At 41.1% G+C, this 24153-nt stretch overlaps 1 protein-coding gene across 1 annotated transcript in view; it reads left to right on the top strand.

The window, feature by feature from the left end:
• The window catches only part of trip11 (thyroid hormone receptor interactor 11), a 106432-nt gene that overhangs the window by 2116 nt on the left and 80163 nt on the right, over positions 1-24153 (top strand). Inside the window, exons 2-4 of the mRNA XM_048600039.1 lie at positions 17268-17344; positions 18747-18857; positions 23082-23351. Of these exons, the coding sequence (XP_048455996.1) occupies positions 17268-17344; positions 18747-18857; positions 23082-23351 (458 nt within the window). The remainder of the gene's footprint in view (positions 1-17267; positions 17345-18746; positions 18858-23081; positions 23352-24153) is intronic.

The raw sequence follows: 24153 nt of genomic DNA, 5'->3' as shown, positions 1-24153 counted from the left end.
AACGTTCCATTAGCTTTCCTGATTACCTGCTGCATCTATGCGCTAGCTTTCTGTATTTAGTTTTCAGGTACCTCCTAGTCCCTTTGTGTTTCAACTTTAGTCCATTTAAATAATACTCTTCTTTTGTTCTCCCTTGTAAAATGAACAACTTCACATTATTCTCATTATATTCCATTTTTCACCATTTTACCCACTTACTTATTCTATTAATATGTCCCTGTAAACTGTTTGTATCCTGTTCTCAACTTGCCTTTCCACCTATTTTTGTAATCTGCAAATTTAGGCACAATACATTTGTTTCCTTTCTTGAAGTTATTCATATATATTGTAAATAGTTGCAGTCCCAGCACTAATCCCTGTGAAACCAAACTGGTTATTATGTTGCTGATCTGAAAAAGAATCCCTTATCCCCACTTGATTTTTCCTGCCCATTAGTCAATTCTGTATCCACATCAAAATATTACCTCCAACACCATGGGCTGTTATGACAACATTTTGTGAGGTACCTTGTCGAACGCATTCTAGAAGTCCCGGTGCAATACATCTTCCTATTCAGGTTGAGACTTTGTTGAACAACTCCAATCAAATTTGTCAAACATGATTTCCCTTTCATTAAGCCATGAAAGCTAGAACTCCCTTTGATTAAATTACGATTTTCCAAATGTGCTGCTGTTACTTCCTTAATAATCAACTCCAACATTTTTTCCAACAATAGATGTCAGGGTAAGTGGTCTGCTTTTGGCCTCCCTTCCCTTTTTAATAGGGGTGCAAAATTGGCAATTTTCCAATCCACCATTACTTCTCCAGAATCCAAAAATAGAAAATAGTAACGAATGCATCCACTATCTCTGTAGCTGCTTCTTTTAGGGTGCAGGCCATCAGGGTTAGGGACTTATTTGCCTTGAGCCCTATTAGTTTGTCTAATACTAGCCCTTGGTGTACAAGGACATCTTCCAAATTTGTAGATAATACAAACTTAGAAGTATTGTGAACTGAGAGGGGAATGGTATAGAACTTTAGAAGGATGTAGACAAATTGGTGGAATGGGTAGATAAGTGGCTGATTCAATTTTAGAACATTGATACATGAAACAGTGATCAAAATCGAGAAAATTGAATGTCAAGGGATATGAAGTGTTCGTGTATAAAACCCTGCTCTTAATGGGAGTATTGAATCCTGTTCTGAGCTCCACATTTTGCAAAGAGTGTATAAATATTAGAAGCTTTATGAGGATGGTTCTAGGGATGAGAAACTTCAGTTACGTGAAGAGGATGTAGAGAGCGTACAAAGGGATCTCATAGGTAAGTGAGTGGGCTAAGATCTGGCATATGGAGTATAATATGGGAAAGTGTGACTGTCCATTTTGGCAGAAAGAATAAAAAATCCTAAATGGTGAGAGGTTGCATAACACAGATGCATAACGATCTGGATATCCTAGTACAGAAGGTTAGTATGTAGGTACAGCAAGTAATCAGAAAAGCTAATAGAATGTTATATTTTATTGCAAGGGGAATTGAATGCAAGAGTAGGAACGTTGTGCTTCAGTTAGAATAAGTGGTAAGTTCATCTACAATGAATGCAGGAATGAATGGATTGCCTTCTGAGGAAAGGCTGGGCCTACATTCTCTTTCAAGGTTAGTTTAGAAGAGCCAGAGGTGACTTGATCGTAATATTTAAGGTCCTGAGAAGACTTGACCTGATGGATACGAAAAGGATGCTTTCTCTTGTGGGAAAATCTAGAACTGAGGGTCATAGTTTAAAAATAAGTGGTTGCCCATTTAAAACAGATGATATGTGTTTTTCTTTAAGGGTTGAAAGTCTTTGGAATTCCAAAGAAATTGGACCAGGAATAGGCCATCTGGCCTATCGAGCCTGATCCGCCATTCAATGAGATCATGGCTGATCTTTTGTGACTCAGCTCCACTTACTTACCCTCTCACTATAACCCTTAATTCCTTTACTGTTCAAAATTATGTACCTTTACCTTAAAAAACATTTAACAAGGTAGCCTCAATTACTTCACTGGGCAGGGAATTCCACAGATTCACAACCCTTTGGCTAAAGAAGTTCCTCCTCAATGCAGTCCTAAATCTGTCGTCCTTATTTTGAGGCTATACCCCCTTGTTCTAGTTTCACCCACCAGTGGAAACAACCTCCCTGCTTCTATCTTATCTCTTCCCTTCATTATTTTATGTGTTTCTATAAGATCCCTCCCTTGCTCTTCTAAATTCTATTGAGTATAGTCCCAGTCTACTCAATCTCTCCTCATAAGCCAACCCCCTCTTCTGGAATCAACCTAGTGAATGCCCTCTGCACTCCCTGCAGTGTCAGTCCATCTTTTTTCAAGGAAGGAAACCAAAACTATACACAATACTCCAGGTGTGACCTCACCAGCCCCCTAGACAGTTGCAGCATAACCTCCCTATTTTTAAACTCCATCTCTCTAGCAGTGAAGGACAATTACCTCCTCAAGAATTAAATAATGAGTATCCCATTTAACACAGTTCTCTCAAAAGATTGTCAATGTTAGGAATTCTCCTCCCTAGAGAGCAGTCAAGGCTTGGTAACTGGATTTATTAAAGGCTGAGAGAGACAGATTTGTGAATGATAAGGGAGTCAAAAGTTACAGGCAGAGGAGAGGGTGGGTGGCAGATAGGAGAGTGGAATCATGATCACAATCGAACCAGCCATGAACTTATCAAATGGCAGAGCATGGTCAAGGAGCCAAATGGCCTACCCTTGGTACCATTTCTAATGAACTTGTCTTCTAAAAGTTTAGCTTAGTGGACTGGGTGAAGGGAGGAAAATACCACATGCAACTGAATGGATGGACTCTACCTGAGTGATAAAGCACTCTATGAGCTCCTGTCACTTCTTGGAGCTATAAGTAGAAGAGGTGGGGAGGATGGTTGCCTTCTGAAATTGTGTGCAATTTTGGCCAAGCGAAGCAAGACCTAATGTGAGTAAAGTGGTTCAGCCAGGTTTGCTTTTGAAAGTCAATCTATCAGGCTGTTTTCTAAGTAGTAATCTCACCAAGGTAAGAATAGTGTGATGAAAGTGTAATGTATTGTTTTTGGATTCAGAAGGCAGATGGAAATGTGTCAGTTCTGTGAATTTTTTAAAATTAAGATGAGAAAATCAATTTGAAAAGTGCTCAATACAGCACTTTCAAGCAAGTATGTAATTACAGTCAAATTCATGGGAGAACTTCTGTAGTGCCAATCGATTAAAATGTTCATACTGTTGGATTTATCACAGGCAGAGCAAATACGTTAAGGCATTAATTTAGTGTTGCCTTCAGAACAAAAGGTTCAAAATTTTAGTTCGGATGAACACTGCTTCAGTTCAGAAGAAAGTAGTTTTTTTTTCCTCCTGGCAGGAGAACCAAGATTTATTCAGTTCAGGGGAACCAGTCACCTCAACAAAGATGATTTCCAGTCTGTATACTTTCCAAACCAGGAGAGTCTGAATAGAAATCTTCAAGTTGTTAGAATTTAAAAAAGAATTAGGCCACCAGAGTTAAGAAAAGTTCATGCTAGTGGACTTGGAAAAGAATCGTAAAAACAAATCTCAACAGTCCAGAGAAATATACAAGAAAACATCAAGTAAGTGAAGTCCTCAACTGAGATATGAATGATGTTTCTTTGGGATCGACTTAATCAGCATTACAAGTTTCTGCTTATCATGTCTATTTCTCTGTATTGGAGCATGCTGGAAAAGTTAAGCTTTTTTGTGCAAAGTCTTTGAAAGGCTTATGTTAAAACATTTGACTTTATTGGATTTACTCCTAGTGACTATGGTAGATTAATGTAATTAACAAATGTATAGTTTTAAAAGTAATTTTCAGTTATATTTGTTGAGTTGCTCACTCCAAATTAAAAATGCATATATTTTTGAAATCATTCTATCTCAGCTATATTAATGACTGGATTACTATTATTAAGCAGAATCAGGAATAATTTTAAATGCAAAAGTAAAGAAAATATTGTTCTTAAAAAGCTGCCCAGTTGTGATGGTTCATGGTAGATTGTGTGCTTGGCGAAATGCAAGTTGAAGTTGAAAACAAGTGAAGTTTGCACTTCAGTTGCTGCTGAGGGTCAAACTTTGTGATTTCGGTTTTCACTTGAAGCAGTAATCGAGCAAGTTATTTGGCTAATGGTAGAAAGTCTTAATTAAAAAGATCTCTGGGAGGGAAACAGGAGATGTGTGGAGATTGTAAAATGATGCATTGTGACTAGAGTCACTTTGGTGATGTGTGCATTGTGTGTCTTTGTGGTTTTCTACTTCATTACTTTTGCTGCTACTGTACTGCTTACAAACCCATCTGGTTCACTAATGTCTTTTGAGGGGAGAAAATCTGCCATTGTCACCCATTCTGGCCAATGTGTGATCCAGATCCACAAATGTGACTGTCTCTTAACTCCCATTTAAGATGGTTATGAAAGAGAGTCAGTTCAAGGACAGTTGGGGATGGGCAGCAGCCTTGTCAGTGACGCCCACATCTCATGAGAATTAAGAAAAAAGAAAAATAGCCCCCTAAAGGGCATAGCTGTTAGAATTGTTCTGAAGTGACAGAAGTAAAAGGGGAAAAACTATTTGACCTTATCCTCACCAATCTGCCTGCTACAGATGCATCTAACCGTGTCTGTATTGGTAGAAGTGACCTCCATATGAATACTGTGAAGATGCCTTCACATTGATTATACCCTCCATCGCGTTGTGGCATTATCACCATGCTAAATGGGATAGATTTCAAACACATGTAGCAAGTCAAGTCTGGTGATCTATGAGGTGCTGCTGTCCATCAGCAGCATTAGAATTGTATTCAATCACTAACCTCATGACCCAACATATTTCTCACTCTACCATGACCATTAAACCAGGACCTCAAAAACAGACCATTTGATAGCACTAGGCGTACTTCAAAATGAGACTTCAACCTGGTGAAGTGACAACGCAGGATTATTTGCATGCCAAGCAGCAAAAGCAGAATTTAATACACAAAGCTAAAAGATTCCACAGCTAGTGGAACAGATCTAAGCTCTCCAGTCCCACCAGATATAGTTATCAATGGTAGTGGACAATTAAACAACTCCCTGGAAGAGCAGGCTCCACAAATATTCCTGTCCTCAGTGATGGAAGAGCCAACATGTGAGTGCACACATCAAGTCTAAAGCATTTTTAGCAATCTTTGGTTGATGTGCCAAGTGGATAATCCATTTTGGCCTCCTCCAGAGGTGCTAGACATCACAGGTGATTTTCATCACCGAATTTGATTAACTCCCCCATATGATGCAAAGAACTGGCTGAAGGCAGTAGATACTTTAAAAGTTTTGAGTCTTGAAGACATTCCTAGAGTAGTCCTGAAGACATGTGCTTCAGAACTTCCACCTTTCTAGCCAAGCTGCGAAGTTGGCATCTACCAGGCGATGTGAGGAGTGATCCAGCTATGTCATGTACATAGAGACCAGGGCAAATCCAACCAGGCCAATCCGTCAGCCAACTGTCAATTGTCTGAGAATTCATTAAAAGGGTATTGTGCGCTGCTATGAAGCAGCACTTCCTTAGCAATAAGCTGGTCACTGATGTACAGTTTTGGTTCCACCAGAGCCACTCAGCTCCTGACCTAATTGCAACCTTCATTCAAACATGGACATAGAACGTAGAATAGTATAGGCCCTTCGGCCCACGATATTGTGCCAACCTATTATCCTACTCTAAGATCAAACTACCCTGCATACCCTTCATTTTACTGTCATCCATGTGCCTATCCAAGAGTCGCTTAAATGTCCCTAATTTATCTGACTCCACTACCACCGCCGGCAGCACATTCAACGCACCCACCACTCTCTGTGTAAAGAACTTACCTCTGGCATCTCCCCTATACCTTCCTCCAATCAGCTTAAAATTATGCCCCCTCATAATAGTCATTTCTGCCCTGGGAAAAAGTCTCTGGCTATCTACTCTATCTATGCCTCTCATCATCTTGTACACCTCTATCAAGTCACCTCTCATCCTTCTTCGCTCCAATGAAAAAAGCCCTAGCTCCCTCAGCCTTTCCTCAAAAGACCTGCCCTCCAGTCCAGGCAGCATCCTGGTAAATCTCCTCTGCGCCCTCTCTAAAGCTTCCACATCCTTCCTATAATGAGGCGACCAGAACTGAACACAATATTCCAAGTGTGGGCTAATTTCGGTTTTATAGAGCTGCAGCATAACCTCACGGCTCTTAAATTCAGTTCCCCTGCCAATGGAAGCCAACACACCATACGCCTTCTTAACAACCCTATCAACTTGGGTAGCAACTTTGAGGGATCTATGGGTGTGGACCCCAGGATCCCTCTGTTCCTCCACACTGCCAAGAATCCTGCCATTAACCCTGTATTCTGCATTCAAATTTGACCTTCCAAAATGAATCACTTCACACTTTTCTGGGTTGAATTCCATCTGTCGCTTTTTTGCCCAGCTCTGCATCCAGTCAATGTCCCATTGCAACCTACAACAGCCCTCCACACTATCCACAACTCCACCAACCTTAGTGTCATTGGCAAACTTACTGACTCACCCTTCCACTTCCTCATTCACGTCATTTATAAGGATCTCCAAAGAGCAGAGCTCCCTGAACAGATCCCTGCGGAACACCACTGGTCACCGAGCTCCAAGCTGAATACTTTCCATCTATTACCACCCTCTGTCTTCTATTGGACAGCCAAATTCCCCTGAATCACATGCCTCCTTATTTTGTGAGTGAGCCTACCATGGAGAGCCTTATCAAATGCCTTGCTAAAATCCATATACACCACATCCACTGCTCAACCTTCATCAATGTGTTTTGTCACATCCTCAAAGAATTCAGTGAGGCTTGTGAGGCATAACCTGCCCTTCACAAAGCTATGCTGACTATTTCTAATCAAACTGCTTTTCCAAATAATCATAAATACTATGTCTCAGAATCCTCTCCAATAATTTGCCCACCACAGAAGTAAGACTGACTGGTCTGTAATTCCCAGGATTATACATATTCTCTTTCTTGAACAATTGAATAACATTTGCCACCCTCCAGTCATCTGGTACTACTCCAGTGGATAGTGAGGACGCAAAGATCATTGCTAAAGGCGCAGCAATCTTTTCCCTTCCCGTAGAAACCTTGGGTATATCCCGTCTGGCCCAGGGGACTTATCTATCCTCATGTTTTTCAAAATTTCTAGCACATTCTCTTTCCTAACATCAACCTGTTTGAGCATTTCAGCCTGTTTCATGCTGTCCTCACAAATGTCAAGGTCCCTCTCATTGGTGAATACTGAAGCAAAGTATTCATTAAGGACCTCCCCTACATCCTCTGACTCCGCGCACAGGTTCCCTCCACTAAACCTGATTGGCCCTACCCTCACTCTGGCCATCCTGTTGTTCCTCACGTAAGTATAGAATGCCTTGGGGTTTTGCTTAATCCTAACCGCCGAGGCTTTTTCATACCCCCTTCTAGCTCTCCTTAGTCCATTCTTCAGTTCCTTCCTGGCTACCTTGTCACCCTCTCGAGCCCTGTCCGATCTTTGCTTCCTCAACCTTAAGTAAGCTTCCTTCTTCCTCTTGACTAGACGTTCCACATGTCTTGTCATCCAAAGTTCCTTCACCTTGCTGTCCCTTCCTTGCCTCAGTGGGACAAACCTATGCAGAAATCGTAGCAAGTGCTCCCTAAACAACCAGCACATTTGTGTTGTGTATTTCCCTGAGAACATCTGTTCCCAATTTATGCTCCACAGTTCTTGCCTAATAGCAAGATAATTCCCCCTCCCCCCCCCCCCCCCCAATTAAATACTTTCCCATACCGTCTGCTCCTATCCCTCTCCATGACTATAGTAAAGGTCAGAGAGTTGTGACCACTATCACTGAAATGCTCTCCCACTGAGAGATCTGACACTTGGCCTCGTTCGTTGCCTAGCACTAAATCCAATATGGCCTCCCCTCTAGTTGGCCTATCTACATATTGAGTCAGAAATCCTTCCTGGATACACCTGACAAAATCTGCTCCATCCAAACTATTTGCACTTAGGACGTTCCAGTCTATATTAGGGAAGTTGAAATCACCCATGACAACAACCCTATTACTTCTGCACCTTTCCACAATCTGCCCCCCAATCTGTTCCTCAGTTTCTCTATTGCTATTGGAGGATCTATCGAAAACTCCCAATAAAGTGACTGCTCCTTTCCTGTTTTGACTTCCATCCATACAGACTCAATAGACAAACATCCTCAATGACCTCCCCTTCTGCAGCTGTGATACCATCCCTGATTAACAGGGCCACTCCCCCACCTCTTTTACTTCTCTCCCTATTTCTTTTGAAACCTCTAAATCCCGGGACGTCCAACAACCATTCCTGCATCTGTGTTATCCAAGTCTCTGTAATGGCCACAACATCGTAGCTCCATGCTCTAAGTTTGTCACCCTTATTCCTGACAGTTCTTGCATTAAAATAGACACGCTGCAATCCGTCGCGCTGACTGCAACTTTGCCCTGTCAACTGTCTATCCTTCCTCTCAGACTCTCTGCATACTGTATCTACCTGTACAACAGCTACCCCATCCTCTGATCTATAGCTCCGGTTCCCATCCCCCTGCCATACTAGTTTAAACCCTCCCGAAGAGCTCTAGCAAACCTCCCAGCCAGGATATTGGTGCCCCTCCAGTTCAGGTGCAACCCGTCCTTCTTGTACAGGTCCCACCTTCCCCAGAAGGTATCCAAATGATCCACATATCTGAAGCTCTCCCTCCTACACCAGCTCTGTAGTCACATGTTCAGCTGCACTCGCTGTCTATTCCTAGCCTCACTAACCCATAGCACCGGTATGAATCCTTCTGAGCCACAGAGTCCGGCCCAGGGCCAGAGGCCTGGCTGTTCTGGCTTTCCACTGGTAGGTCCTCCCCAACAGTATCCAAAGCGGTATACTTGTTGTTGAGGAAACGGCCACAGGATCCCTGCACTGTCTGCCTATTCCCTTTCCCTCTCCTGGTGGTCACCCAGCTACCTTTATCCTGTAACTTGGATGGGACAACCTCCCTGTAACTCCTATCTGTCACCTCCTCTGCCTCCCGAACGATCCAGAGTTCATCCAGCTCCAGCTGCAGTTCCCTAATGTGGTCTGTGAGGAGCTGAAGTTGGGTGCACTTCTCGCAGGTGAAGTCAGAAGGGACACTACTGGTGACCCATACCTCCCACGTCCTTCAAGAGGAGCATGCAACTGCTCTAGCTTCCATTCCTTCTACTCTAGATTGCCAAAGAGATAAAAAGAAAAAAATAGGAAGCTTACCTTACTGACCCTCCACAGTCTTTTTTTTAGTTAGAGGAGGAGGACGGGTAGGAGACACTATACATGTAGTGTTTTGGGTTTAGCCACTGCCCGAATATATTAGTTCACTTACCTGGCTGCCCCCTGTCTCGCGCCCTCACCACTCTTGCCGCTGAATTAGAGGCCACTGTTTAACGAGGCAAGTTTTTTATAGAAAAGCTGGATTACATAATTGAGGTGAGAATAACTGCCCTTGACAACAAGGCTGCATTTGACCAAATGTGGTATCAGGGACTTCCAACACATCTGGAGTCAATAAGAAAGAGCTGGGAAATTCTCTGCTGGTTGGAATCATAGTTCTCAGAAGAAAAGGTGGCTGTGTCTGTGGTTGTCGGAGGTCAGTCGTCTTTGTTTCAGGACCTCTCAGCGGATATTGCTCATGGTACTGTTCTTAAGCTGCTTCATCAATGACCTTCCTGGAATCAAAAGGTCAGAAGTAGAAATGTTTGTTGTTGATTGAATAGGTTCAGCACCATTCACCTCACCTCAGATACTGATGCAGTCCAGCCTAAATGCAACAAGACTTGGGCAACACCCATGCTCGGGCTGACAAGTGGCAAGTAACACTCATATAACGCAAGTACCAGTCATTGACCACCTCCAACAATGTAAATCCTTTGACAGCCAATGTCATTAATATCACTCTATAACCCCACTGTCAACATTTTGTGAGTTCCTATTGACCAGAAACTGAACTGGACTATTATGTAAATACTATGATGCAAGAGCAGGTCAGAGTCTAGGAATGCTGCAGCAAGTAACTTACCTTCTGATTCCTCAAATCTGTGAGGCACAGTCAGTGTGATAGAATACTCCCCACACACTTGGATGAGAGCATCTCCAACAGCACTTCAAAAAGCTTGGCAATATCCAGGATAAAGCAGCCCATTTGATTTGGACCACATTTATGACACCGAAATTGGTGGTATGGCGGACGATGAAGAAGGCTATCTAAGATTACAAAGAGATCTTGAGCATTTGGGCTGAGGAGTGCCAGATGGAGTTTAATTTAGATAAATCTGAGGTATTGTACTTTGATAATATAAACAAAGACAGGGTGTATACAATTAATGGTAGGTCCCTGAGTAGTATTGCAGAACAGAGAGATCTAGGTCGTTCAGGTACATAATTCTTTGAAATTTGTGTCACAGGTAGACAGGGTGATTAAGAAGACTTTAGCATGCTTTCCTTCATTGCTTAGACTTTTGAGTGTAGGAGTTGGGATGTCATGTTGAGGTTGTATGTGATGTTGGTCAGGCCAGTTCTGGAGTACTGTGTGCAGTTATGTTGTTACCCTGTTATAGGAAGGATTATTAAACTGGAGAGGGTTCAGGAGAGATTTACAATGATGTTACCAGGAACGGAGGACTTGAGTTAAGAGGAGAAGCTGGATAGACTGAGACTATTTTCTGCTGGAGCATAGGAGGTTGAGGGGTGATCTTATTGAGGTTTATAGTATCATGAAAGGCATAGATAAGCTGAATGACGAGGGTCTTTTCTCTAGGATGAGGGAGTTCAAAACTAGGGGGCATCTTTTTAAGGTGAGAGGAGAAAGATTTAAAAAGGACATGAGGGGCAATTTTTTCTTTTAAGCAGTACTTCGTGTGTGAAATGAACTGCCAGAGAAAGTGGTGGATGCAGATGCAGATACATATACAACTTTTAAAAGACATTTGGTTAAGTACATGAATAGGAAAGGTTTGGAAGGATATGGGGCAAGCGCATGCAGGCAGGCGGCCAGGATTAGTTTAGTTTGGGAGCATATTCAATGTGGTCCGGTTGGACTGAAGGGTCTGTTTCCATGCTGTATGACTCTATGACTGTAAAAGTGCAGCAGTGTGGATCATCTACAAGATGAACTGCGACAACTTACCAAGGCTCCTTCTACCTTTAGAAGGACATTGGCAGCAGATACATTCAAACACTGACACCATAAGTTCCCCTGTAAACCACTCACCTTTCTGACTGGAAAATATATCACTGTTCCTTCGGCGCCACTGGAACTCCCTGCCTAACAGCATTATGGGTCTATCCATATCAAATAGATTGCAGTGGTTCAAGAAGACAGCTAAGCACCACCACCTTGAGGTAACGAGGTATGGAGCTGGAGGAACACAGCAGGCCAGGCAGCATCAGAGGAGCAGGAAAGCTGATGTTCCTGGTCTGGACCCTTCAGAAATTGGGGAGGGGAAGGGGGCTCTGAAAAAAGTAGAGGGGCGTGGGCAGTGATAGGTGGATAATGGAGCAGATAGGTGGGGGAGAAGATGGACAGGTCAAGGAGGTGGGGATGGACCTAGTAAAGGGGAGTGTAGGTAGGAAATGTGGGTGTCAGTGAGGTGGGAGGAGCGGATAGGTTGGGGAGAAGATGGACAGGTCAAGGAGGCGGGGATGAGAGGGGTGGCTGGTCTTGGGATGAGGTCGGGGGTGGGGAGATCTTGAAGCTAGTAAAATCCACACTGGGACCATTGGGTTGTAAGGTTCCAAGGCGGAATATGAGGTGCTGTTACTCCAGTTTCCGGGTGGCATCGTTGTGACACTAGAGGAGCCCCAAGATGGACATGTCATCCAGGGAGTGGGAGGGGGAGTTGAAGTGGTTTGCGAGTGGGAGGTTTTGTTGTTTGTCGTGAACCGAGCATAGGTGCTCCACAAAGCGGTCTCCGAGCTTCCACTTGGTTTCCCTGATGTAGAGGAGGCTGCATCGGGAACAGCGGATACAATAGACCACATTAGCGGACGTGCAGGTGAACTTCTGTTTAATGTGGAAGATTTGTTTGGGGCCTGGGATGGAGGTGAGGGGGGAGGTGTAGGGGCAGGTGTAGCACTTCCTGCGGTTGCAGGGAAAGGTGTGGGGCTAGGGGGGAGTGTGGAACGGACGAGGGAGTCGCGGAGAGAACGGTCCCTCCAGAAGGCAGATAAGGGTGGGGAGGGAAATATATCCTTGGTGGGGTCAGATTGCAGGTGGCTGCTAGGGATGGCTCGTGATAGGATGATGGCCTTGCTGCCTAGGCAAGCTATGAATTTAAAAGTCATTTATGTACCTCATCTCCTGTATTTCCATATATCTCATTTGTTCATGGATAGTCTCATTGGAAACATATACTTAAAACAAAAGATGCTGGAAATCACAGAGGGGCAAGCGGCATCAGTGAAGAGAGAGCAAGCTAACGTTTCGAGTCTAGATGATTCTTCGTCCAGCTCTGATGAAGAGTCATCTAGATTCAATATTAGTCTGGTATTTGTTCACAGATGCTGCTTGATCAACTGTGGTTTCCAGCATCTTTTGTTTTAAGTACATGTTTCCAATGAGACTATCCATAAGCAAACAAGAAATACGGAAATACAGGAGATGAGGTATGTTGTGATTTCCAGCAACTTTTGTCTTCAGTACAGATTCCAGTATCTGCAGTAATTTGCTCCCACATTGGAAATATGCTGCATTTAAATCCAGTGAAGGGATTTTGCCATTTTATGTTCACATCCTGGTGCTGTTCCTAGTCTGGCATTTACTGCAGTGACTGTTTGCTCCATTCTGATTCTGACATGCAGAATGATTAATTTTGTGATGCTTGATTTACCTAATGAGTATAAACATATCAGCAGTCAACAGATGATCATTGCTGAAATCATTAACAGTAAACTAACAGTTTGCATTTCAGTCCCCCTGTTTAATCCCACTGTGTTTGATTGGATTTTTTTAAAAGCACCTCATTAGCATTCAAAACAAAACTGTTGTAGTCAAAATGAAGAAATTTGTCATTTCCACCAAAGGGATGTGTGTACGGGGAAAGATTGTTAGTCTAATAGATGAGCCCATATTCTGATGTTTCCTCTGCACGATTTTTATGAAAATTTTTTGTCTTGGCATGTAGATGTCGCTGATATAGGCAGTACTTATTGCCCATCCCTAATTGCCCCAGAGAACGTGATGGTGAGCCATCTTTTTGAGCTACTGCAGACAGACCAAGTGGTGTGGATACAGTCTGTTGAGGCGGTTGTTCCAGAATTTTGACAGAGACACGGAAGGAATATCTGAGGAGATGAAAATGCAGAGCGAGGCAGTTATAAGATGGTGAATTGATAGTGTTGAAGAGAGAAGTCAAGAATATTTAAATAGGAGTGCAAAACCTGTGATCCACGTTCATGGCTACGGTTGAGAACAGAGTTTTGAGTCAAATAAAAACGAAATACTTTTGATGCTAGAGATCTGGAACAAACATTGAACTTCAGTTCTGAAGAAGAGTCAAACTGGACGCAACATCAACTGTTTGACTCTCCACATTTACTGTCAGACTTGTTGAGTTCCTTCAGTATTTTATGTATGTTTGAGTTTTTCGAGGAGTATTGAATGTCTAATCTTTAATTATGGGCGGATCTGAAACACACCAGATAGAATCACAGTTGGCATTCACAAGGAATAAATTAGAGCTAGAGACAATTGCTGCAAAACAAAATGTGGTTCAGAGTTCTGGTAGAACACTGAGCACATACACAATGCAAAATACAAATCAATGAAGGTGAATGTGAATGTCCAGTTTGGTCCCTATTATAGGAAGGATACTATTCAACTGGAGAGGGTGCAGAAGACATTTACCAGGATGTTGCTGGGCGTGGAAGGTTTGAGTTATAAGGAGAGGCTGGATAGACTTGGACTGTTTTCAGTAGAGTGTAGGAGGTTGAGAGGTGATCATATAGAGGTTTACAAAATAATGTGAGCTATAGACAAGGTGAATGCCAGGTGTCTTTTCCCCAGCATGGGGTATTTCAAGACTAGGGGGCATAATTTTAAGGTGGGAGGAGAATGATTTTAAAAAGACACGAGGGGCAGTTTTTTTATACAGTGGTTTGTGTGTGGAATGAACTTCCAGAGGAAGTGGTGGATGCAGATACACTTAGAATGTTTTAAGAGCCATTTAGATAAGTACATGAACAAGAAATGTTTGGAGGGATATGGGCCAAGTGCAGGCAGGTGAGACTAGTTTGGGATTCTCGTTGCGTGGACTGGTTGGACCGAAAGGTCTGTTTCCATGCTTATATGACTCTATGACTCTGACTCTGTAAAAAGGGAAAAAAGGTGACGGAGAGAATTAAGCAGAACTTCAAGTTGGCATTCCTGGAAGAGAAATGGCAGTAAACTGATCCAAAAGTTAAATGCTATAGATGTTGGAAAAATGCTGGAAACACCGAGCAGGTTTGGCAGCATTTGTGGAGAGAGAGAAACCAATTTGTGAACCGATTTTGGTTTGTTTTTTTTTCTTTATTCATTCATGGGATGAGGGGCTTTGCTGCTTGGGCCAGCATTTGTTGCTCATCCCTAATTGCCCAGAGGGCAGTTAAAAGTCAACCACATTGCTGTTGGTCTGGAGTCGCATGTAGGCCAGACCAGGTAAGGATGGCAGCTTCCTTCACTAAAGGACATTAGTGAACCAGATGGGTTTTTCTGACAATCGACAATGGATTCACGGTTATCGTTAGATTCTTAATTCCAGATATTTATTGAATTCAAATTCCACCATCTGCCGTGGAGGGATTCGAACCCAAGTTTCCCAATTAACAGTCCAGCGATATTACCACTAGGCTGTCGTCTCCCCTTACTTAACTCCTCTTCACAGTGCTAGGATATGTGAATGGACTGTAATTCAGAGCAAAAGTATTTGAATTGAAGAGAAAAGTTCAGCTGAATGAATCCTTAAAAATGCAATTGGTGAGTATGACGATAAACTAAGGTAGCCAAATTCCTCTTTCAAGGTAGTTCGTATACTTGCAGAAGACTAGAATTCACTCATGGGAATACAAAGATGGAAAAATATTTTTGAGTTTTTTGTGACAATCCTTTGGAGAACAGTGAGTACTTACGTGGAACTTCGTCTCTTGAGATGGTCACTGTACTTGAGGAGGATTCATATGGCAGTATAGCTATGCCATACCTCCTTTATTTATATAAAATAAACATGCCCGAATCTTGGTCTAATTTCAGTTGATCAGTTAGCTTTAACCAGAATAAGTTGCTGAAAAAAGGTATTCTAGATCACTTTTACATGGCTGGAGGGCACAGTTTTAACATTGGGAACAGGAGGTTTAGATAGGATTTGAGAGACAAAAATTGACCCAGAAGGTAATAGACATTTGGAACTGACTGCCTAAAGTGTGGTCAGAGGCAGGAGCCATGAAGATGTTTAAGTAGTATTTAGATGAGCACTTGAAACACTATAGAATACAAGACTAAGCACCAAGTGTTGGAAAATGGAATTTCAATAGATAGATAGATACTTGATGACTGTAATGGATACAATGGGTCTAAGGTCCTTTTCCATGCTGTAAAAACTCTGACTCTCTATGACTCTTTATACTGACATGTCAACTTAAATTACATGCTCAAGTCCAAAGTGCACCATGAACTTGCAGTCTTCAGAATAATCCAGAACTGTAATCACTTTGGAGATTTCAGTAATCATAAGTTGGGAGTTACTCTGCATTTGTAGCACTTCCACTCCCAGTTTGAAAACTGATTCCCCAGTGTACATCCTTGTGTGATTCCTTTACTGATGCAGTTGTGACTTAGGCCCTGCTGAGTTTCTCCAGATTTCCAGCAGCTGCAATGTTTGGTTTTTGTATTAGTGTAGAGGGAATATTGCAAATAATTCAGCAAGCTGTATCATAACGTTGGGTGAGTTTTAACTATGCCAAGATAGACTGAAATGTACAGTGCCAAGGGACAGTGTTTTTAGGATATGTATCCAGGACTATGTCAAGTACAAGTCAAGAAGATGTATAGTTCATGTTAATTCAATTACATGAGGTCAATAATTGGTGTGAGAATAGGGATGGTTTGAGAAATAATGACTATACATTATTGGGTTCAATTTAAAACACAGGTGGATGCAGAAGAGTCAAAAATTAGGAATTCTGGTTGTTCAGAGGAATTTCAGTAAGAGAATAAGATCTGGCCTGAATTCTGAGCAAAAGTAGTTGTGTCTTCAAAATTGAGATGGATAATGTACAAAATAAGTATATTCCAGAAAGTGAAAAATAATTTATGAAAGATAGTTTATTTAGCCACAGAACACTACAAGAATGGTGTGATTTCATTTACCTTGGTTGTACAGGTATATACATATTTTGAATTTGGGCTGAGCAATCATAGTCTCAATCTGTGAATGAGACAGGGAGTAGATTTAGTAAAAGATATGACTGTAAAGAGCTCAGTAAGATCTATTTTTGTGGCAGTTTGAATTTTTGCAGTTTGTTTCAAAGTATGTGTTAATATATTTTAGGGACAGAATCAAAGAATAAGACTGTATAGAGAGTTTGTATAAGAATGATTGTGCAACAATATTGGGTGATTTTTACCTGTACATACAGCAGAATAAGGATATTACATGTTGCCCAAGTGGAAGTATTTGTTATAGAATCCATTGTTTCTTGGACGAACCTGTGGGTTAACATCCATAAGTCTGTGAAAATCTACAAAGCCACAAAGAATACCAGTAAGCATGATGGTATTTATTCATACGAGCAATGAGGCCAATGAGTGAAGAAAGTTAACTGCTTAGGCTGCAGGTACAGTGCTATGTGCATTTTTGTACTGTTACAGAAGGGACATGGCTGATCTGATTGCAGTTTCATCCATATTTCTGCAATCCCTGATAACATTTCATCCCCTTGCTTTACAAAGGATCTGTCCACCTCAGCCTTGATAGACCCTTATTCATAGACTCTGTTTTTTTCAGGCAGAGAATTCCAAAGAATCTAAAGGATACTCACTAGCATAATACGAAGGATAAGATTCAAGTGAAAGATTTGTAATTTTGTTTATTCTTGTTTTAATGGAGTACTGTTTCATCAACTTAAGATAAGGATCATATTACTGGTATGACATTAAACCATGTGAAAATGAATGCCCATTTTTGTTCTGTGCTTGAACTTCAGATGCTACCAGTGAATTGCATGTATCCAATTCCAGATTGAAGGATGTTGAAACAGCTTACTCAGCACAAAAGTCAGAGGTTTGTATATGAATGCTTTATACTACAAGTAGTGAACTGTTGAAACTTTAGACTCTACTTGGGTAGCTGTTTAAAATGACTCGTTTTCCATGTTTCTTGAAACATTGGCCATTCACTTTTTTTTGATTCTTTGATATCAGATTCCTTCCGTACATTAAATCCTGATTGAAATAAATTGAGATTGTCTTCTTTCAGGTTATCCATACGTGAGTGCAGTACCCTAAGGTTTTAGCACGATTGATCATGTTGAATGTAAGACTAGATTTAACAGTTAGACATAATTTGAAATTCTGTCATCCTTGGCGTGATTCTTCTGATCCTAGAATTTTCAATTCTTCAACTTTGTTATAGGTTAAGGTCTGTAAAACTGGAATAAATTGTTAACGATAATGTGATGTTTGTGGGAAAATTTGAGCACCAAGCAATGGGGTGCAGTAAACATATGGTAGAATCCATAATTTATAATAATACAGGCTGTAGCTGTAGAAGTCTATTCCATTAATTTTGTTGTAAGTTTTCCATTAAAACATACGTGAACAGTTGGGATGGAACTCTAGAACGATTTCAATGTGGAAATTGTCGAAATGGAGAATTGGAAAGACCTTAACATTGCTTTTCAGGTATAGTCCTGTCTGTCTTTCAGTGGAAACTGGATTCGTTGAAGAGCAATTATGTTCTTTAATAGTTTATCAGCTAGAATGTTAATTATTTCTCCAATGCAAGTTAGTCAAAGGCAAAAGTAGCTCCAGTGTATCAGCCATTACTGCATTTGAAAATATCTCATTATAAGATGAAACACAAGAAAAACTGCAGTGGCTAGGGGACCAAAATACAATGTATCCCTAAAAATTCATAACCTGTGGTGAACAGAATTTAGTTATAAAATAAATTTCAGTTGAGCAATTTAAAGTAAAAACTATCAAATTAAATATTCAGTCCATTTAAGTTACTGTACTCCTAATTCCTTCATAGTGAAGTCCATTCTGAATACACCAGTTCACTAAGCCAGAGTCAAGTACTCAGTGCAGGTCATTTGCCTAAATCCATTGAGTATTTCACTCTAGTTTCAGGACAGTGATATTGCATTGGAATGTAAAAGAATAAGAGTCCCGGAGAGGTGTCTTGCTCCACTTCAGAGTCAGCCAGGTCATCCCATCCCAATTTTTCCATTCGAAGACATCCCCTATGCAACAAAAATTTGGCTCTGCATTTATTGTAAATTTGTGGAGCGTGAACGCACGCAATATGGCAGCTGGATTTAAATCTGTTATGTGCACCCCTTATGGTTTGCTTTGGAGAAAACTCGTGCAGTATATTTTATGTGAATTAGAAACCCCTTTGTATATCTGCACATTTTCCTTTTTGTTAACCATTTTTAAATGCATTTGTTTTCCAATTCCAGTATGAACGGTTGAAGAAACTTTATTCTGATCTAGAAGAGAAAGAGGCAGCCGCAGAACTCCAGATAAAGCAGCTATCTTCGGAATACAGAAACCAGCTACAGCAGAAAGAAGTAGGTCAAAGGCTTGGTGCATTTTTATTCCTTTAACAATAGGGCTTTTTGTTTCAGGGCCAAATAAATTGTGAAGTGCCTTTTTAGATAAAGGCTACTGCAGCAATTTTAATTTTCTCCCAAGCTATTAGTTTGTCCTTTCTCATGAGTTTTTTTTTGTTGAAAGGGAGAATATTTTCTTTGTCGATACTGGTCTGGCCGTACTACTCATTGAAGTGATTATCTTTCGTGTGTGTGCATTGACAAATGAGTGTTGACAGGCTATTCGTTGACAAGAAGCATCATACAATTGCCTAATCCTGTCCTCTCGCAATGACTGGCTGTCCAGCGAAGGTTTCTCTCCAGCGATTGGTTCTGAGACGCTAACAGGATGTTTGCTTCTCCTTTCCCAGTTCAGCTGAAATAAGACCAGTTGTAGCATCCGAAGCAATTAGTTACATTAGCTAACTTAACACAAACCACAGATCCAACCTGAGGCCTTTCAGTGATTTGCTGATTAACAACCTAAATCACAACAGAATAAATGAAAATTTCTTTATTTTCCTTTCAATCTGAAATGAATAAAGAACCTGAGAATCATTTAATTTCATATTGTAGGTGTGTACATTGCTATTGCTAAAATAAGTTCCTCTCCCAGGGTTTGATTTCGAAATTTTTCCCAGAATGGTGAGGGAGGGAATTGCTGGGGCCTTCTACAAAATTTTCATATCCTGTTTAGTCACAGGTGAGATCCCACTGGAGAATAGCCAATGTTGTTCCTTCAATTAAGAAAGGTAACAGGGATAATCTGGGCAATTACAGGGGAGCGAGCCTTACGTTGTAGAGAAATTATAGGAGAAGATTCTTAGGAACAGGATTTACTCTCAGTTTGAAAAATTTGGATTTATCAGAGGTAGCCAACATGGCTCTGTGCGGGGAGAGGTCATGTTTCAAACTTGGTCGTGTTTATTTGAAGAACTGACGAAGATTATTGAAGGCAGGGCAGTGATGTTGTCCATATGAACTCTAACAAGGCTTTTGACATGGTCCCTCATGATAGGCTGATACAGAAGGTGAGATCTGCAGTGACCTGGCAAGATGGATACAGAACTGGCTTGATCGTAGAAGACAGGGTAGTAGTAGTAGTAGAAGGGTGTTTTTTAACTGGAGATCTGTGAGCAGTGGTGTTCCGCAGGGATCAGTGCTGGGACCCCTCTTGTATGTAATATATATGAATGATTTGGAGGGGAATTTAAGTGGTCTGATTACTAAGTTTGCAGGTGACACAAAGATTGGGGAGCTGCAGCTAATGAGGAGGATTACCAGAGGATACAGCAGGGTATAGATAGGCTGGAGACTTGGGTAGAGAAATGGCAGATGGAATTTAATCTGAGCAAATGCAAAGTGATGATTTTGGAACATTTATTGCAGGAGCAAAGTTTACAATAAATAGCAGATCTCTTAAAAACATCAAGATACAGAGGGATCTAAGCATACAAGTCCATAGAGTCAAAGAGGTCTACAGCACGGAAAAGTCCCTTCGCCTCAACCTGCCTATACCACCCAATTTTTACAATTAAACGAGTCCCATTTGTCTGTGTTTGGTTCATATCCCTCCATACCTATCCCATCTATGTACCTGACTAAATATTCCTTAAATCACAAAATTGTGCTGTCTTTCACCAATATCTCTGGTAGCCCGTTCCAGACACTCACCACTCTCTGTGGAAAAAATTGCCCCTCTGGACCCTTTGATATCTCTCCCTTCTCACCTTAAACATTTGCCCCCTAGTTTTAGACTCCTCTCCATGGGGAAAAGCTGTTGGCTGTTTACCTTATCTATGGCTTTCATGATTTTATAGACCTCTAAGTTGACCCCTCGATCTCCTATGCTTTAGGGGAAAAGTCCAAGCCTATCTGACCTCCCCTTCCACTCCAGGCAGCATACGAGTAAATCTTTTCTGCGCTCTTTCTAGTTTAATAATAATCTTTCTTTAGTAGGGCAACCAGAATTGCACATAGTACTCCAAATGTGGCCTCACCAAGCTGCAACAAGACAATCCATGTAGACAACGCCTACTGCTCTGCCTTCATCTATCTTCTTGGTTATGTCCTCAAAAACTCAAATCAAGTTTGTGAGATGTGATTTCACATGCACAAAGCCGTGTTGATTATGCCTAATCAGTCCTTGCCTCTTCAAATGTATGTAAATCCTGTCTCTCAGAATCCCCTCCCAACAACTTGACCGCCATTGAGCTCAGACTCACTAGTCTGTAATTCCTTGGCTTTTCCTTGCAGCCTTTCTTTTAAAAAAAACACAACATTATCCACCTGCCAGTCTTCTGGCATCTCAACAGTGGCTACAACTGATCTCCATAATTTCTTCCCTGGCTTCCCACAATGTCCTAGGATACATTTGAATGGTCCTGGGGATTTATCCACTGTTGTGCATTTTAAGACCTCCTGACGTGAGGTATAGAAAAGGTGTATCAGGATGTTGCTTGGTTTGGAGGGTATTAGCTATGAGGAGAGATTGGACAGACTTGTTTTCACTTCAACTTTGGAGGCTGAGAGCGCAACCTGATAGAAGTTTAAAAAATGATGAGAGGCATGGATAGATCAATAGACAGAGACTTTTCCAAGTGTAGAAATATCATTTACGACAACAAAAACAAAGTTGCTAGAAAAGCTCAGCAGGTCTGGCAGCATCTGTGAAGAAAAAAAATCAGAGTTAACGTTTCGGGTCCAGTGACCCTTCCTTGGAACTATCGTTTAGTAGGGGCGTAGATTTAACGTAAAAGGGGAAAGTTTAAAGGAAATGGGAGAGGCAGGTTTTTATTTTAGAGGGTGCCTGGAATGCACTGCCAGAAGAAGTGGTAGAAGCAGATACCGTAGCAGTGTTTAAGAAGGATTTTGATAGGCACATGAATAGGTTGTGAATAGAGGGACATGCTCTGCATAGAGGACAAAAGGATTTTAGTTTAGAAAAGCCATCATGCATCTGCACAGGCTTAATGGGTCGAAGAGCTTAATCCTCTGTTGTGGTGTTCTTTGACCTTTGGTCCAGTTTTCATTTCACAAATGACACTGTACTTTTTAAACAAAAACACAGTTGTATTATTTGAATCTGACCAACTGAAGTGGATTGTATCATAGATGTTCAGTGAAATTCTCAGGAGGAAGTGTACTGGATTTTAAATGCTGCTTCAAAACCATGTTCTGTGTATTTGAAGGAAGAGCACGCATTAGCTAGGAAATGGGAATGCATTCATAATTTATTGTATTTAAATAGGCAATTTGTCACCGTCACTAGATTTTAATTACCAAATTCATTTGTTGCTGCAAAGCCAAAGGCCAGTTTAAAGGCTCCACTTTCTCACCGGGTTGTAACTGAGTCAACCAGCATTTAACATGTTTCACCACTCATGGGTATATTTTGTAAGTATCATTCTAACTGTGCTCATGGCTAGCCCTCAGTATTTTTGGAACTCAGTAAGATTTTTATTAGATTTCTTAGCCACACAAAAATACCAAGTAGCGAATGGTGGGCCCAGTGAATGTGGTCCTTTTTATATTTTTCGATTGTTACTACATTTTTCAGTCTGGGCTTGAAATATGATTGATATTAAAGCTTCTAGACAACTGAACTGTGGATAGGAACTGCTTAGGTTTGATGTGCCACTGTGTATGGAACCAGACAGTATAGTTTTGCACTTTAGATCTGTCTACCAATTTCACATTTCCCAGCACTGAGAGGTGTCAAGTTGTGCTTTATCTGCTGGGGAGAAGGGTCATCCTGTCAGTTTCAGGACTGGTACAAGATGACACTGACCCCACAGAGGGTGCTCATCTCTGTTTTTGACTGCAGTGGATAAATATATTTCTCCCTTTTTAAAAACTAGGAAGTGTTACTTGCACAAAAATACCAAAAGTTGTCTGTTGATGTGGAAACTGGAACAGACAATGTGGTTAAATAGAAGTTGGATGGACACTTTGTGGAAATAAACTTGCAGGGCTGGGGGTTGAGTTATGGAAGGGGATTGACTGGATTGCCCATTAGGGAGCTGGCATAGATTTGATGGTTTGAATGGCCTCCTCTTGTGCTATACATGACTCTAAATGTTTGGAAAACCATGTTAAACCTCATATATTCTAATTTGTTGTGGCTTTAGTTCATTTAGAATTGAGTTTTAATTCACCTTAGTGGACATGACTGCTTCATTCGTCATTTTGTCCTTTTTCAAGGTTACAATAAGCCATTTGAAAGCCAGACAGAATTCCTTACAGGATCAAGTACAGAAGCTCCAATCTGCTGCTCAGTCATCGCAAGTTGCTGTTACCTCAAGTACAACCTCCACTGCCTTTCTGCCAGTAGATATGCCTCACACATCCACGTTCCATGGGGATACCATGGATTTTGGAGATGTAATCTGGTCCCAGCATGAAATTAACAGGCTTTCCAAAGAGGTCTCCAGGTTGGAATCTGATGTTGCCCATTGGAAAGTGCTAGCCCAGGTCAGTGGATGACTTCATTTAGGTAATAAAACATAAAATGGTATACTTGGATAGTTGTTGTAGTTTTTAGATTTTCCGTATTATTTTGCCTCATTAATCTGTACAGTCAGTATACTTGAATGCCAGTGATCAGACAGCTTGAGTTCTGAATGTTTTGTATTGTATCAAATTGTAACCCACTATTCAGTGCATAGGATCATTGTTCGTAAGTGCTGTTTCATACCGATTAAGCAGGACCAGTGCATGACAACTCCAGTCAACAGATTTGGAAGTAGTTTATATTTAGCATCCTACTTGATAGAAATTAATCACTTACGTAGGGATACAAAGACTTAAAATATCCTCAGGACCATTTTACAGAAGTGAAAGTATATATATTTTATGCAGTAAACATACAAGAATTTGAATGATTCTGTTGAAAAAGAGGTATTGACACTCTTTCCAAAATCATTACATGTACTTGATTTAGCATTGTATAACAACGTTATTGTGGTAGTCCTTTTTTTGTGACTGTTGTATTTGGTAGGAATAAATAATGAAGATTTTGGCATGAATAATGCTCATGATTTTCTATTCAATTGTGATTTTGTTTGCTTTTACATATTGAAAGTTTTGTATTTGGTTGTTCACCTCCCTTGAAAGAGACAAAAACAAAGTTGCTGGAAAAGCTCAGCAGGTCTGGCAGCATCTGTGAAGGAAAAGACAGAGTTAACGTTTTGGGTTCGGTGACCCTTAGTTCTGAGGAAGGGTCACCGGACCCGAAACATTAACTCTGTTTTTTCCTTCACAGATGCTGCCAGAC

The sequence above is a fragment of the Rhincodon typus genome, chromosome 8, assembly GCF_021869965.1.
Source record: "Rhincodon typus isolate 14 chromosome 8, sRhiTyp1.1, whole genome shotgun sequence".
Lineage (NCBI taxonomy): Eukaryota > Metazoa > Chordata > Chondrichthyes > Orectolobiformes > Rhincodontidae > Rhincodon > Rhincodon typus.
This window is presented reverse-complemented; position numbering and strand designations above follow the sequence as displayed.